At 38.4% G+C, this 17,958-nt stretch overlaps 2 protein-coding genes across 3 annotated transcripts; one reads left to right on the plus strand and one right to left on the minus strand.

The window, feature by feature from the left end:
• Nucleotides 1-1,319: 1,319 nt before the first annotated feature.
• Nucleotides 1,320-10,186, minus strand: slc25a45 (solute carrier family 25 member 45). Of its 2 annotated transcripts, none has more exons than XM_028583425.1 (7): nucleotides 10,051-10,186; nucleotides 7,108-7,164; nucleotides 6,965-7,008; nucleotides 6,807-6,878; nucleotides 6,503-6,691; nucleotides 4,566-4,800; nucleotides 1,320-2,081 (listed from the first exon to the last, which is right to left on the minus strand). In XM_028583425.1, exons 2-7 carry the CDS (start codon nucleotides 7,142-7,144, stop codon nucleotides 1,801-1,803), a joined length of 858 nt encoding a protein of 285 aa, XP_028439226.1. In that variant the 5' UTR covers nucleotides 7,145-7,164; nucleotides 10,051-10,186; the 3' UTR covers nucleotides 1,320-1,800. The 2 variants fall into 2 exon arrangements, with proteins under 2 accessions (XP_028439226.1, XP_028439225.1); XM_028583424.1 differs by having other exon boundaries at nucleotides 10,010-10,186.
• A 3,907-nt stretch (nucleotides 10,187-14,093) lies between these two features.
• Nucleotides 14,094-17,478, plus strand: mad2l2 (mitotic arrest deficient 2 like 2). The gene is made up of 8 exons (XM_028583274.1): nucleotides 14,094-14,474; nucleotides 14,825-14,943; nucleotides 15,066-15,137; nucleotides 15,236-15,336; nucleotides 15,461-15,555; nucleotides 16,651-16,724; nucleotides 16,904-16,996; nucleotides 17,124-17,478. The coding sequence occupies exons 1-8, from the start codon at nucleotides 14,435-14,437 to the stop codon at nucleotides 17,160-17,162; spliced, it is 633 nt and encodes a 210-aa protein (XP_028439075.1). The 5' UTR covers nucleotides 14,094-14,434; the 3' UTR covers nucleotides 17,163-17,478.
• The last annotated feature ends 480 nt before the right edge of the window (nucleotides 17,479-17,958 follow it).

The raw sequence follows: 17,958 nt of genomic DNA on the forward strand, positions 1-17,958 counted from the left end.
TATGTATGTATATATATATATATATATATATATATATATATATATATATATATATATATATATATATATATATATATATATATATATATATATATATATATATATATATATATATATATATATATATATGTATATGTATGTTTTGAATTTCACCAGAAGGGTTGTCTGACTTTTTAATTAACATTATAAACATGTTCATTCTATACGGTTATTTCCTGTTATTGAGAATTTGTTTCTTGAAGTGCTTATAAAAAACCAGGTGTGGGCTTAGATTTGATATTGATACCCTACGAATATGTTTTTACACTTCTCTTCCATATTAAGTCATTGGAATGCTGCTCCAAGAGGTAAGTCCAAACATAATGAGGTGGGGATGTTGAGGTAGGAGAGAGCAGTTATGAACTGTTTGTTTGGGAACGTGCAAATCAAAGATGTAAAAATATTCACTAATGTGACTCTTTAGTGAGGATGTAATGATGTTTGGTGGACACTGTTCAGAAAATAAAAGTATTTTCTCTTCGGCACATTGTATGAGCGTATTTTGTATTATACTGTATACTAGTATCCTGATTATAACTCGTTTAGTTTTTTAAATATGCTACTTTTCATTTATCCTTTCTTTGCATATGTAAACAATGTATTTTTCATTCATTTTTCAACTTGGAAATAGAATTTAGATATGTTTTTTTTTTAAACATCTGACTGCTAGGGCTGGAATCAATGCTGATGATAGTGGTGAGTGAGTTGTGGGCCAGAAAGAATTTTTTTTTTTTTTTTTTTTTAACAAAACAGTCGTTTGATCTAAATATGTTAATTCTAGCAGCTTTAACTCAAGGTCCATCAAATCCCACCTCAAGACAAGGACGAATACTACCAACTCAACAGCGACCAAACCTGGCTGGGCTGTCAGAACATCTACAACATCAGAGTCTTTATGTCACAAGGAGACAGGACTTAACACTAACCAATCAATACCTTCCGAGGGGGGAATCCCTGGAGGAACGACTAAATAAACCCTGGAAACATTAAATATCCGCTTAACAGCAGTACAAAACTGGTCACAGCTCCGACCTCAACAGACGAGGGATCTCATTTCCAGGATGGACGGATATGCCAAAGGTGCCATGTGTACAGATTCAACAGAAGTAGCAGCACGTAAATATTAACTTTTGGAGACTCTGAATACCGAAGGCCATGCATAGTAATGTTCCATCTATTCTAATACACACAGTTTATTCATTTGTGACCTTTAAACACAATTTGTAGGGGGCATGGGCTTACTAGAAGGACTCCATGGAACAGTAACCAGTAATAAAATCTCCATTATTTGTACTGTTTATTTATGATCACGGTTTGTGTCCAGTTGAGAGGAATAAAATGCTTTGAAATAAAAAAAAAACCTATAGTGAAAAACATGGCTCTGTCTGCAACAAAGTTATAACTTTTACATTCACATTTTGGACAACAATGGATTTGATATCCAGTAAACATGAAGAGCTTAACCCTGCAGTTCAAGTCACAACAAAATCAGCTGGAACTGAATTTGAACATTTTCATCTATTGTGTTCAGCTGAAGTGTGTTCAAATGCGGTGTGCAGGTCTGTAATGTTTAGAGGCATCACAATGTGGAATAGCTTGCCAACTATCATAGTGAAGGCACCCAATAAGGCAAATTTTAAGTAACCCTGAGAATATCTGACCTACAGTCAAATTGTGTATGTATATTAAAATGTCCACACCACAGGAAGATCTTTCAATTTGCATGGCAAGGAGTGTATCTAATTGCCGTCAAGAGTGAGGTCATCTCGTCGGTGGGCAGAAAATCCTCATCAGACTCTCGTAGCTGAGGAAGGTGACGGCGTTGACGGGGAAGGCTCTCAGGCTGTTCAGTAGAAGGCCTTTGAAAAAGACCCTCAGTCCCTCCTCTCTGAAGCTCACTCTCATGCAGTGGAGGACCCCTCTGTACTCCCGGCCGCCGGCCCCTGACATCTGGAGCCGGGCTTTCACCACGTCCATGGGCGTGGCAAAAGCCCAGGTCACCACACCCGCCACACCACCTGCCATCAATATTGCAAGCGTACCTGGCAACAGAAAAGTTAAGTGAATAATGTAAATATTTCAAGTCGTGCCTGTATTGAAAAATTACTGTAGATTAAAAAATAAACATTAAATGATGCTGAATCAAAACTAAAACCCAACTATTTTTTGGGCTTTTCCACCTTTAATAGATAGGACAGCACGGTGAGAAAGGGGAAAGACGTGCAGGGAATTGTCACAAGTCGGACTCAAACCCTGAACCTCTGCATCAAGGCATAAGCCTCTCAGTATATGTGCGCCTGCTCTACCCACCGAGCCCACCCGGCCACACATCTGTTTTTTTTTTTTTTTTAAATTCAGTTTGATATCTTTCATGTAGAAGCCTACTTCCACAAGAAAAACAAAAAAAAGGACAAAACTGGTCAATTATGAGATAAGTCAAATGTATGCAATACTAAATCAAACGCATGAGATACTGAGTCAATATTAAGACTTTTTAATATGATGTAAGGTCAGATCCCTCCCAGGTCCGAGGTTAGAAGCAGAGAAGCTCTATTCAGCCATACTCCATCACTAAACGTGTCCGGTGTTCAAGTAAATCTAGGAGTTATTTTTGATCAGGATATATCCTTTAACGCCCATCTAAAACAATCATCGAGAACAGCCTTTTTTCATCTTCGTAATACTGCCAAAATTAGGAATATCCTGTCTCAAAACGATGCTGAAAAACTGGTCCATGCATTCGTTACTTCCAGGCTAGACTATTGTAACTCCCTACTGTCAGATTGCTCAAATAAGTCCCTTAAGACTCTCCAGCTGATCCAGAATGCTGCAGCGCGTGTTCTGACGAGAACTAAGAAAAGGGTTCGGGGGGCAGACACCATTGCCTCATTTAAGAGTAAACTGAAAACTCTCCTCTTTGATAAAGCTTATAGTTAGGTTAGATATGGGTCTATGGTGGAGTGAAGAGTTGCAGCGTCCGCCTAACCCGTCCCACCTGCTTCTCTTTGTAGTCATCAGATTTATTGATCATATAATCAATAATATAGTTTGAGTAGAGAGGGGCAGGCCAGTACAGCCTCTCATCAATGTTTTCATTTGTTTCCTTTTGTATGCATCCCGTCCCAGAACTGCTTGTTACTAACCTAGCTCTGGGGAGGTTACTCCCCGGAGTCCTTATGTTTCTTCTTCGCAGAGCTATGCTCTGCGATTCCCTTCAGCGCCCGGCCGCGTCCTGCTGCGTCTGCTACACCCACCCGTGCTCTGCAGCGCCACGTTTCATCCCGCAACGTCCTCCTGTGACATGAACTACAACGACTACTTTCAAAGTCACTGTTCCACTATCTTCAATGCGACTATTATCGCCTTCACTCCCCCAACCGGCCCCGTCAGACACCGCCTACCAAGAGTCTGGGTCTGCCGAGGTTTCTTCCCAAGAGGGAGTTTTTCCTCGCCACTGTCGCAATAGCCATTTATAATGCTTGCTCTTGAGGGAATTACTGTAATTGTTGGGGCTTTGTAAATTATAGAGTGTGGTCTAGACCTACTCTATCTGTAAAGTGTCTCGAGTTATGATTTGATGCTATAAATAAAATTGAATTGAAAGTATAAATTGATGTCTGTCGCTACAAGTTGAGGGAGTCGAAGCAGCTGTATGATAAAGGGCCATCTCCTTTGAAGGCCAACGGAAACAGGCTAAAGAGCCACACACACACACACACACACACACACACACACACACACACACACACACACACACACACACAGGTTACTGACAAACACATACACATTACATTGATTTCGGTGAGTATTTGTGTTTGTGGCACCTATGACGCCATCAATATTGTTTCATAACCCAAACTTAACAGCTTCAGCAGGAGATACATGTCTCATGTAAATACACACATCCCCAGAGTTTGGATGGCACTACACAGCACTACATTGTGCCCAAATCTCCTCATTCAAGATTTCATTAAATGCTTCTGTGTAAGTCATCAAAGTCTCCAAAATCTTCTTCATGCATTGAGTTAAGCTGCTCCTGAGTTTTTGCTAACAATCATATGATGCTAAGTCAACATTTTATTATCTCTTGACATATTATCATAATTTTCTTCTAGTATCTCATAATTTTGACTAAGAAAGCCATGTCATCATTTATTTATTTTTTTCTTCATTTCTAACATTTTATCCATTCTTTTTCCTGACAAAAATGACCTTCCATATTTCACACAATACCCTGGTTACTTAATTATGGACCTTTTTCACAGCAGACATGTTGACTTGTCATAGTAGGAAATGCACAGCTGAAACGGATAACCTTAACGATGGCTCAATTCCATCAAGTGTCCCAGTAAGCTATTTCAGTGAGTCAGCATGCACAATACGAGGGCCTCTGCTAAGTGGAATGCAGCCATCATGAATGGTTTTGAATACACCTGTGCTTTTCCTACTGTGACATGTCAACATGTCTGCCGTGAGAAAGGTCTATTGACGGTCAGTAATGTTGCACTGTTCCATCTGAAACTGACCTGGCTCTTTGTTGCTCTCAGTCAGAGCCTTTCGAGTGACCTCGTAAGGTAAAAAGTAGAGTCCATAGCAGGGTATGTCCCTCAGGGCTAGGGCCAGCCCTCCTCTGAACAGACCCCTGGGTCCCTCTTTCTTCAGGATGACAGCAACACAATGAAAGGGTCCACGGTATCGGTCAGCAGTTGTTTGACCCTGCAGACGCACCTTCACCAGGTCAACGGGGGCAGTAATAAACACCTGAAAGCAGATCAAGTTAATGGGTTAGTCCACCCAAATTATGCCTAATGGTTATGATTTTGTTTTAGTCAGTATTTTATAAGTTTTATGACATAAAGAAGCAAAACACATCACAATAACAGATATCCCTGGTGATATTCTAGATTTATTTTTTAATGACAACAAATCCCCAAAAAAGACTAAAACCAACAAAGACTAAAACTTATCTAAAACTAACAAGTACTTCCTGATATAGCTCAAACATTAAGTGTTTGCTAACCGGAATAAATATCAAGTTCCATCCAGGTGTTTTTGTTTCTTTAGGCGAGCTGGAACAGAGAATATTCAGTTGAAACAGACCGGTGATGCCGTTTTGCTGTCCGTGAAATTTGCTGGAAATGATGTAATGTAGCGTTTTATGTGAAGTGAGCACTGTGCCGGACTTCCCCGACCCATCCGCCAGACTAAAACAGTCAACCTAGGGGGCACACTGCATTCTAAGTGGTTTCTGGGACATCAGAAATACTTTGAATGAGTTCGTAGTTCCGCTCACAGTTTAGTAGGCGGTCCTTAATGTGGCACAGGACACATACACGTAAACACTGCTATAAGAATGTGGCCACATGTGGTCTGAACCCCTTCTGAATGTGGTCTGAGTGATCAGATCTCAATGCGTCCTTAGTGCATTCACACCTGTACTTAGAGCTGTCCTGTTGGTTACACCACCAGGAGACCCCCCCCTCCTATCTAACCACCAGTAGGCCTCCTGGTGGTTAGATAAAAAAAAAGCTGTGTGAACTTAATATTGATTGTCATGACATTTGACATATTCATGATCTACAGAGGATGATTGTTTCCTAAAGATTTTGATGAGCCCATGGCCTTTCCTCCACCACCATCAGGTCAGAATGAATTATCTGCTCCATGACATGGTTATCTGAAAGATTAATGGCCAGATTTCCCAAAGGTTGCTCTTAAAGTATGGTACTCATGGTTCTCTCAGAATGAATTCTAATGATTATGGAGCTCTCTTGACACTTCTGTCAATGACAAGGTATGTTCAGAAATCATAAAAGGTTTTATTGCCACAATAAGTACACTTATGTGGAATTTTCCTTGGTGGAAGATCCATACATAAACAAACAAACACACAAACATATTAAATATTAATATGGAATAGCCAAAAAAATACAGAAAAATGTAATATATACATACAAAATAACTGACAACTATTGAATTGTACTTCAACCTTACAGCCTTTACTTAGGCCCAAGCATCAGGCTAAATTCTTACCTGAGCACAGGAAATATCTAAATGTACATGGTTGATTGCTACAAGTTGGATTTTCATGAACTTTTGGCCTCTTCTCAGGCACCTGGCTCAGGTCACATTTTCAATCTTAACCCAGTTCTGACTACTTTTTTGTGGGATGTAATGAACTTTGCAACCTCTAGGGGCCAGTAGCACATTACACATTCATCTTGTTTTCTTTTTACACACTCTGAATTCTCCTTTCCTCCTGGAAAACACATATGCTACAATAAACTATACACATTTGCTATTACCTGTGTGAATTGAGAGTCTTCACACCCTGAGAATGGTCAGTTTCATAGTGGTCCTGTGAAACCCTCACAATCATCATGCCAGTAATATCTGCAGTTAAGGTCCTGCAAAGGTGCTTTGGATCAAACCAGCCAGTACTGTATATGTCAGGTGTTCTTACCTGCACCAGGCCTGAGAAGCAGCCGGCAGTGAAGACCTGTGCAGCAGAAGCCGGTTTGCCTTGATTGCGCTCACAGCGCTGAGACTGAGTGAGGTAATCTAAGGCATTACTGTAAGAGCCAAAGACAACAGAGTTGGTGATACCCGTGGTCAGCACCGGAAATGCCATGCCCTTGAAGAATCCATGGAGCTGGTGTAATAAAGGCATAATAAACAGATAAATAATCATGCATCAATACTTTCTGTCTTGGAGGCTATTTATGCAGTGCTACTTGGTGAAACAATGTAAGAGGCATAACACCTACCCCTTCATTAGAGTATGTTTTAGCCATACAGTGAAATATCCCTTTGTAAACAGACTGGGCCTGAAGGCGCACCTACAAATGAAACAAGAGGTGTCAGAAGAAAAACTAGCCTGTTTTTATGCATTTGGTCATGTTTATAGATTTCAGTGTCATGCAACCTTCACAGTGTCTAATGGATGACCAACTGCCAGTCCAACTGCACCTATAATAACCAACAAGGAAATGTTATTTCTCCACATACAAATACTGTATTCAATCAACTTCTCTGTTATGTCAAAAATAAAATATAGTTTTGTCTTACCAGAAATGCTCCCAGCTATGAATTCCAAAAAAGGCATGGCTTGCACAATTTCACAACCTGCAAAGAAGACCAAAGTGTTTGAGGTGTTATACCTAATACCTGAGGATCCTGCTTTACAGCTGCTACAAAGCAGACTGACTACCTGAACCTTGACTGCAGTGCTCACTCAGCAGCACTTTATCATGGCTTCCATTCAACTAGTTGATACTTTTAAAGAACAGAAATGCCTGTTTTTTTTTTTATTTGGTTGTTTTCTGTAACTGTGACAAATGTATCATGTCCTCTTGTATGTTGTGTTTGTGGTTTTGCCCTCTGCTGCAAATGAAATTTCCCCATAAGGGACAATAAAGATCTGAACTGACTAGTTAATATATGACAGTTACATATGGGTCAGGTAGATGTTTACATCAAATTGAGCAAAAGTTAAACCAAAGGTGGTTTTCCACCTTTATTGTATAAGACCCCCCACAGCCCTGTCACATGAACTCAACCCCTTAAAAAACTTATAAAACTATTCATAATAGTGAATATTGTTGATTTGTTTGTATACTTGTTTAACTGTATATAGCCTATATTTAGACTACTTAATGTTTCAACCATGTATCCTTTTGACTAATTATTTGCAGTGTCTAATCTGTAAGCCTGCTTTTAGCTAGCCCTTTAAGCCGCTTATGCAATATCTTAAAAGGTCCCATGACATGTTGCTCTTTGGATGCTTTTATATAGACCTTAGTGGTCCCCTAATACTGTATCTGAAGTAGAGGTCGACCGATTAATTTGGCATTTTTTTACATAATCGGTATCGGCCAATATCCCAGTATATCAAGCCGATTAATAGGCAGGCGCATCTGCGGGCAGCCTAGTGTTAAAATAATGAATAGGCGACATTTTTTACAGCGCACTCAGACCAGCTGCCTCCAGCCCCTCCCCTAGTGAATTCTTGCGCTGTGTGTCTCGCACAGTCACTTCAGGCTCCGACGCTACCGTTAGTAGTAGCTAGCATATTGCTGGTGTTCTTGCCTTGGGATTAACTGTACTAATAAAACCGTACAAAACACCGCGGCCACACCGCTGTGGAAGCTCCCCAAATGTCATTTATCAAAGCCTGGTTGTTACCCCTGTGCGTGGCAGTCTCATCCACTCCTATAACGGAGCTAATTGGAGCTAACCACTAACGGAGCTAACCCCTAACGGAGCTAACCGCTAACGGAGCTAATCGTTGCTAACAGAGCCTTCAGTTCTCCGTGCCTGTATCCATTAACTGCATCTATGGACTGGAGCATGAATAAAACCCTTAATTTTATTAAATTGGCTGGACGAGTTTTAAATTACAACTCAGAGTTTGGATCCTAATGAGTGCAACAGGACATGTAACAGTAGGATTCCCAAAACACAGATACAACACTTCAACAAATGAACAATGATCTAACAAACAAGGTGAACAAGAATTGACTTTAGATAACCCTAGTCTGATTTGATTCAACAGGAGTTAGGAGGAAATAGTGTTGAGATTAATAATAACATGCCACTTTCTGTGAAGATGTGCAGATTTGTATTCTCAGAAGTTTAATAAATGCTGCTAAGTGCACTAAACTTTATTTTATTGTTTATTTGACAAAGTTTATTTTCTTCTTACCTGTTTAGTTTATTTAATATATTTTTCATATATTATTTATACAATATACAGTATGTTTTTAAATTATACATTTTTAATTGAAGTATACAAGTGTAGATTGGTGAAGTGTTCAATAAATGTTTTTGTTGAGAAATTCTGTGTATATTAGTGTTACATTTTATCTTTCAAATAGAGGTTTAAAAACAAGCGCATATCGGCCAAATATTGGGCAAAAAAAATCGGCAGCATTTATCGGCCATCGGCTGACCTTGATTTCTAAAGATCGGCATCGGCATCGGCCAGAGAAAACCCATATCGGTCGACCTCTAATCTGAAGTCTCTTTCCCGAAATTCAGCTTTGGTGCAGAACTACAGCCACTAGAGCCAGTCCCACAATGAGCTTTCCTTAGTATGTGCCATTTCTGTGTCTGAAGCTATTGAGGAGGAGAGAGGGAGGGGCAAGGTGGAGGGTGGGGGTGTGGCTTTGACCAACTGCCACTTTTCTCGTTTGAAAGCCATGATGTCTCTCTCTCTCATGGGTTGGCCAAATTCTCTGGGCGGGCAAAGCAGAGAAAGGGGAGGTAACCTTGCTTGTTATGACCTCATAACAAGCAGATTCCAAAACGGCTCATCTGAGCTTTCCTTTTCTCAAAGGCAGAGCAGGATACCCAGGGCTCGGTTTACACCTATCACCATTTCTAGCCACTGGGGGACCATAGACAGGCTGGGGGAACTCATATTCATGTTAAAAAACCTCATAAAGTGAAATTTTCATGCCATGGGACCTTTAAGATCATTATTTCTACGGTTTTATCATTACTTTTAGAGATACTGTTAAAACGTCTGTCCTCGCGTTCTAACTAGTTTTCAACCATAGTTTACATAACTACAACATAGTACTCAGGTGTTACAGCTGATATATTCTTTTAATCAAGTCACTTAATTTATTTTTTTCAAATTATTTGAGCTGGCAACAGAAGACGTAGCCCTGGGGTACAAGTTAAGGCTACGCCTGGTTGTAATTTAGAGGCGTTACGAACAAATGACTGAGAAGTGAGGACGTTTCTTTTTTACAACTCTTCGTGTGACTTTACGTTAAACGTTAGTGATAGTCTGAACATAACTATATGTCGCCTGCAAAACCCGTTCAGTTACACATGTGGCTTATCATACGGTGTAAAAGAATGATATCATGCAAAAAAAAGCCTAGACCATCCTGCTGCTGCTCCTCAGTTCGGTAAAGTAAAAGATATTCACAGATTCGAACTTCTGGGATCAATAACTCACCAGCGAACGTCATTAAAACACAAACGACGACTATTTCCTACCGTAGTAAGGGAGACAACAAGCTACAACCTCATTTTCATCAAAACGAGCCGTCCTCCGACCTGGAAAATAACATTGGTCTCCGGCTGTGAGACGAGTGCGCAGGGACCGTCTACAAAATGTAACACCGAAGAGAGATGTACAACAAAAATATTTAATAGCTTCAATATTAATGTAGCTAGTGTCATTGCTTCACACATAACTGATCTCCTGTTAGTTACTTACTTTTGTAAAATAAGGGTATAGGCTATGCATAATTTGGCGAAATATTTATTGACAAAGAATATTCAAATAGTTATACAGTGTAACGTTAGTGTATGCCTTGAACAATTGAAGAATTTACACTCAATATACACATATAACTGGTCTCATGCTGGTTTTACTACAACACTTATTATGGAAAGAAAATGCCTGTGTATAATTTTAACCCTTCCATCCCAATTGAATTCTCTATAACTGTGGATCCCTGGCGCGGGCCAATAAGCCTACAGCCTGGCTTCCTTCCCTCCTCCTCTGCTGGAATAAACCAGGGACATGAACCAAAAACTAAACTAAATTAGAATAAAAGTAGTTAACATAAAAAATACTGTTGTATTTTATTATGTTCATTCTAATTATAGAGAAGCTTCACCCTAAGCAAGTAGGGTAAGCTTCTTGCTCAGGGTAAGTACCTGAGCAAATATTTCTAGTTTGACACGGCTGCCTTTTCCAAATAAAAGCCGCCTTAGGGTACACACAAACAACAATTTACAAAACAAAACCAAACAGAAAGCATTCATAGAAGGACAGTTAATATCCATTAAAAACACATATGAACACATATAGACACAAACCCTCTGCATGCCCACCCCCTCCACTCACACATGCACACAGGCATATCATTTTACCCATAATAATCAAAGGAATAAATAAGTGATTTAATAATAATAGCAAACGTATATTAATATGCCAGCTGTTTATGCTGGTTAAGGCACAGTGTTAGAAATAGCTGAACCATTAAATATGTTTGAATTTTTTTGCCAACAATGTTTTGCATATTTCTGCTAATAGCCCTGAGTTTTTCCTGAAACCTTCAATCAGTGCACACTTTGATCCAAGTTACAGTACGTAAAATGTTGCTTATTATATGCCTTTCTAATTATGTCTTTCTAATTATCTAATCATCATTTTATGTCTGTGCAATCGTTATTTTTCTTTAAGAAAGCAGGTGTTCTTCTAAAGGACACATAGAGGCTGCGACATGGTGTAAAACCATGACTAGACCGCATCGGGACTTTTCAATATTTTACAGCAAACTTCATCGCTTCATTTATTATTATTATTATTATTATTGTTATTATTATTATTATTATTGTTATTATTATTATTATTATTATTATTATTATTATTATTGTTGTTGTTGTTTAGGGTCATGGTTCTGCTGCAAAACAAACTTGCTGCGTAAGGAAACAAATTGAATGTTTTTCTCGCAAAACTATTCTAATTAAAACACAATAGATTAACATTTAATGAAATAAAGTAATTAGTGATATGTAGTGGTAAAGATTTATCTGGCTAGAAAAACATCTGACTTTATAGATTGTGCTGTCCTTCAAAGATAAATAAACATTTACAATGTCCATAGCCAGAGGTAGGCTATTTTTGGGTGCAACAGGTTCAAATAACGTACCTTTTTTTCTTCTTCAAATAGCCAAAATCTACATAGCATCACAAGGTATTCCATGCAAGGAATCCAGTTGTTAGAGGAAAAGACCGAGGTTGGCCTATTGATCTTACATAAGTGTTCAATTCATTGGCAGGAGTTTGGTGGTGGGAGGCAGTTAGAGGAACGACTAAAGGAAGTGATCACTATCCTCTAGTAACTGAAGTAGGTTTGAGTTTAGAAGAATATGACATAGGAGGGTTACAGAATTGGTCTTTCAGTGGTGCTGATTGGAAGAACTTTAGGAATATTAGTGATAAAGAAATGGAAAAATATATTGATTTATATATTGATATTAATGATGATGTTGATAACTTAAATATGTATGTTTGTAAATCTATTCTAGAGGCTGCAGAACCGGTTATGTAGAAGAAGGGAGGCAAGCACAAAAAGAAGATTGTACCATGGAATGTGATAAAGTAATTAAGTATAGAAATTAAACTTTTGAAATGCTAAAAAGGAATCATAGTTTTCTGAACCTTATTGGATATAAAAGGATGCAAGCAAATGTAAGGAGAGTTAAAAAAAAATGCATGTAAATTAAATCTGTAGAATTATACAAAACATGAATGGGATTAAAAGAGTGTATGAGTATCCAGTCTTAAAGGATGGGGAAACAACAGCAGTAAGAGATGAGGAGAAAGCAAAGATGTTGGTCAATTTTTTTGCCAAAGTTCATTGTCTGGACAATATTAGTGAAGAAGGGAAAAGAGAAAGGGAAAATACAATAGCAGAAAAATAAAAAGCTATTACAACAAGATGAAGAAACTAATGATGAAAACAAGTCATTTAAGGTAGAACTAAACCGCTCTCTCAAGAAAACCAAAATGTCCGCACCAGGCAAGGCTCAGATTTGTTATGTAATGCTAAGCCATCTCAGTGAATCGTCCAAAGATATTTTATTAGATCTATATAATAAAGTGTGGGAGGATGGGAACTTGCCACAAAGTTGGAGGGAGGCAACGGTAGTGCCAATTAGCAAATCAGGAAAGAAATGCACAAACCCAGGGAATTATAGGTCAATTGCTTTGACATCCAACATCTGCAAAATAATGGAGAAAATTGTAAATGAATGGTTGATAGATCATATAGAAAATAAAGGAAATATATCCAAATATCAGAGTGGCTTTAGGAGAGGAAGAAATACTATGGACCCACCTTATGTTTATAGACCATGAAATTAGAAAATCACAGATAAACAGAGAGAGTGTAATGGCTGTATTTTGTATGTAGAGAATGCATTTAATACGTGGGAAGAAGGGTTAATAATCAGACTTCATAAAATGAAGGATCAAAGGTTGAGTAGATAAGTGGGTTAAGGACTTTATATAGGAAGATCAATACAGGTCAGAATAGGAAAGAGCTATTCAGAAAAAAAAAATGTTTTGAAAATGGAACACCTCAGCATTTTCCATAATAATAGATGATATTTGTAAGGACATAGGGAATGGCTTGGGGTGTTTGCTTTTTGCAGATGATGGGGCAATTTGGAAAAGGGGAAGAAATGTGGATTTCATTGTAAAGAAACTGCAGGAGGCAATTATGAAAATAGAAGAGTGGTCATATAAATGGGGAATTCAAATTTCCAGTTGATAAGACAAAGATAATGTTCTTCACAAGGAAAAGAATTGGTAACGAGGCAAAGCTAAAATTGTATAATCAAGAATTGAAGAGAGTGAAACACTTTTAAGTTTTTAGGATTATGTTTGGATGAAAGAGTTACCTGGGCTGTATATTCAGAAATACAGTTTTACAGAATCAAAGGAAAGTGGGAGAAATGAGATGTGCAGGAAGGAGCAGGAGAGAAGAGGCAATAGCACCAAGGCTAAGGTTTGGACCATAGACAAAAAAAATGTTTTATATCTATGGTTTGGACACACTGGATTAAACAGCACACTGTTTAAATAGGTAAACATAACACAGGAAGATGTGATCACTGTGGGCAAGAAGAAATGACAGAGCATACCATATTATAACTTTACTGTCAGGAATATGAGGATGAGAGAAGGTAATTAATTCAAAATTTCTCAAAGACAAAAGTACAGTGTATTTTGATAGATATTTTATAAAAGAACTCCAAAAATGAGTGTTAAGTATTATTTAATATCTTAGACAAATTAATAAGCTTGAGAAGATATGAGTTTATTTTTTATTATTATTTTATTTTAGTTTTGAGTATTATTCACATTAGTGTCCTGATCGACCCTCCATACAAATTGGTGATGGTCCATCTCTGGGTCCCATGGATGTATTAAGAGAACATAGGTCCGTCCATGCCGGTAATGCACCAAATCGTTGTGGAATTCCATGTATGGTCATGTAACGTAATCACTAGTGGACGGTAAGCGTCTTGTAAACAACTAGTGACGTCAATGTAATGCGCTACCAAGCTTTGAATAGGTTTGGGAGGAAAAGCCGCGTTTCGTGCATTTCGGGTCGTGAAATTGATTATATCCTAAGTTAGTTTTAAAGTATGTATATGTATCTTTGTAAAAACTGACATTTTACTCCTCCACTTCCATTGGTTGTCATTGTCAAGCCAGAAAGCGACAAAGGAAGCATATCTAACAAATTATAATAGCCTCAATATAATGACGAACGCTTGACAGCTTGCTGCTTTGCCAACGTTAGCTAGCGAGACAATTAGCTATTCGTTTCATTTGACAGTTTTGGAATAGAAAAAAATGACAACTCTAACAAGGCAAGACCTCAATTTTGGACAAGGTAAGACAACCAAACTAACCGGCCAATCATCCGTCCTTTAAGCTGTTGCTCATGCCTCGACAAAATTAAGTTGATATATTTGGCAATTCAATTTGACTCTGGCTATGAGTTGATAACCCATTCACATATGCTGAATTCTGGGTATAGGCTACACTGACCTATTCGGCATAGCATAATACATATCAGAAGTTTACTGTATTTCTGTAAATTCTCCCTTTGTTGCTTGTGAGCTTATAGGCAACACTAAATTGCTGAGTAATTGCATTGAGTTTGGTGGTACTTTTTCAATTCGGTACAAGGAAACTGAAATACATGGAGATCGTATTATCCAGTTCATTCTTGTTTTCCAGTGGTTGCGGACATCCTGTGTGAGTTCCTGGAGGTCGCTATTCATCTCATCCTGTATGTCCGTGAAGTTTATCCCTCGGGAATATTTCAGAAGAGAAAGAAATACAATGTACCTGTGCAGGTACAGATGACTATATGTGGAATTACCACTAATGCCTACAGTTTTTAGGAAGGCTTGTCTATTTGTACAGTATGTCTTATATTTGGTTACTGTTTTTGATGTGTTTTTTTTTTTTTTTCCAGATGTCTTGTCATCCAGAGCTGAATCAATATATCCAAGATACACTTCATTGTGTAAAGCCACTCATTGAGAAGGTAAGACATGACGTGATGCTGACTGAGATTAATTAAGGGAACGCCCGACATCTCTCATCTACCTGATGCACTGCTGAAGTCTTTCATTTCCGTCCCAGAATGATGCAGAGAAGGTGGTGGTGGTCATCATGGACAAAGAGCATCATCCAGTAGAGAGATTTGTGTTTGAGATGTCCCAACCTCCTCTGCTGTCCATCAGGTTTTCCCCCTTCTTCTTCTCATTTTTTTTTTTTTAATCAGTAGTGATTCTAAACAACTACTTTGATACATTTTCAGGGTGATCATGGTTGCTAACTTAACTGCCTGTGATTTTGTTGTTACAGCTCAGACACATTACTGTCACATGTGGAGCAGCTGCTGAGGGCATTCATACTGAAGATCAGTGTGTGTGATGCTGTTTTAAATAATAACCCACCAGGTAACGTCACTTATGATTACGAAAAGAGAAGCACATGACAGACGCAGTGCCCTCCAACTTATATATTCCTAAAACCTTTTTATGAATTTTGAAAAATGATTTGCTTTGATTCCCTGACGTGATTCAGCCTAGCTAAAGAAATGAGTCTCTACAACGGTGGTTCGCAAAATCTTTTCAGTGATGCCCCCCCTTTGTAAGAAGAACCGTCGGCAATTGTTAGCATCAGAGCACAATAGTTTATTTATCACTCTCAAATGATTTAGATTCATGCAGTGCAGCGATTGATAACATTATTTGTTTAACAAATCACATGTAACTTACTTATGTTAATTGATAATTGATCCTTATGGGGAATAGGTAGGATTTCCAACTTTAATAGAATTGATCTCATCCTACACAATAGACAAAGTGCTTATTACAATATGATTACTAAGCCTGCCAGGCTGTGTAATGCCTAGGGTGAACAGATGAGAATGGGTGAAATTCAGGACAGGGGAGTTGGGGGGTGGGCGTGGCCTCAGTACATTACGTTTAGTGTCACAGTGACAGTCAAAACTCAACCCATCATGAGCATGAAGTCAACTGTCATTAGGGAAAATAAACAAAATGACTCTGTTTTATGCAACAGTTTCATAAAATCATTTTATTTTATTCATTTCGTCAGTGCGGTGCCTGTCACATCTGACTGCGTGGCGTGCATATCATATCAGTCCTCTGTGGCTGCCTGCAGCCACACTTTCCCTGTCTTTGCATCTTCTGCTATCTGCCTCTATACTAGAAAACAAAAAGGGGAAAAGAACACGCACATTGTGGCTATAACTAATCAAACTTAGGTTTAGTCTAATTTTCTGGACAAACAGGACAGGATTCGAGACAACCGCTCGTAATTCGGGTCTGGTCATCCTAATGGTGCCCCAACAAGCCCTGTTAATCAAATGCTTTAGGTTGCAGATTATCAGAGTAAAGGCTGTGGTTGGAATTAATGTCTGAAAATGCATCAGAGTCTTAATAACGAGATTATATGACACATAAATGATATTCAAGTGGGAATAGATACAGACCATAGACTTGTTTGTGACCTGCTGTTTGTCACAGGGTGTTCATTTACAGTACTGGTACATACCAGAGATGCTGCGACACGCAACATGGAGAAGGTTCAAGTCATCAAGGTGAGGTTTTTAAAACACTGCAAACCTATAAATTAACTCATGATGTGCCACTGCTAATACTAACTGAGCAGCCTGTTTAATTCTTAGTTTTGTAAGTATTGTAATCAGCTCTAATAATATGTAAACCCTGAATAATTATATGCATGCATTGTGTCACATTTGTGCATTTCCCTCTTCAGGATTTTCCTTGGATAGTTGCTGATGAGCAGGAGGTCCACATGCAGGAGCCTAGACTCATCCCACTGAAGACCATGACATCTGATATAGTAAAAGTGAGCAGAAACATCCCACTCATTGATCAGTTCAGCTGTTCAGAGACACTCCGTTTGTGTTGTTATGTTTTTTTTGAATTGTCATTACGTCACATTGAAATTCACTCATTTGATCTCTGTCTTTCAGATGCAGCTCTATGTGGAAGAGAGGGCCCAGAAAACGTAGTCCTGTGACGATGTTGAGTCATGAGCAAAGTATATAACACAGCCCATCAGAGCTGGAACAGTCAAAAAGAAACGAAAGAAAGAAATGTAGAGTGTGTTCAGGATGTGTGAACATTCTGCAGCTAGCGTTGGTGTGTATGGTGTCTACACTCAGTACGTTTACATGCACACCAATATTCCACTATAATTCAGAATATGACAATATTCCGAATTTGATACATGTCATGTATACAGCATATTGCGGTTGGATATTCCGAATAAGGCCTTTTTCCAAATATAGCATTTTCCGATTAAGACGTGGGTTATTCCGGTATTATTCAGGTTTTAGAGGCATTCTTTGGACATGTATACAGGGCATTCGGAACATGCATCTCAATCTGGGTTTTTACAGCAGTTTATGGCCCCTTGCCTGTTTACGGCTTATTGTCAGCTCTGTGCGTTGCTATGGTTGCTGTAAACAAACCAACCAGCCAAACAGTTTGCAGGGCTCCAGACCTGATAAGAAGGAGAAACACAGCAAATTTAAACATTATATTATATTATTATAGGAAAAAAACAGAATATTATGTGCATGTAAACGTAGTCAGTGTTATCGGTCGGGGATGCAGTGAGAGAGTTTTGGGTGGGTTCCTATGAAGTAAAAGAGATCTTGGTGTGTTATTTCAAAGCAACCAGTGGTAATGTTCTCCTCCATTCTTATGTAACAAATTCAAAGTTTTGATGTTGTGACAAAAGAACAGCTTTAACTGCTGATAATGTGATTTTAGTATGTAAAAAAAAATATTAAATTGTAATAA

The sequence above is a fragment of the Perca flavescens genome, chromosome 7 (genome assembly GCF_004354835.1).
Source record: "Perca flavescens isolate YP-PL-M2 chromosome 7, PFLA_1.0, whole genome shotgun sequence".
Taxonomy (NCBI): domain Eukaryota; kingdom Metazoa; phylum Chordata; class Actinopteri; order Perciformes; family Percidae; genus Perca; species Perca flavescens.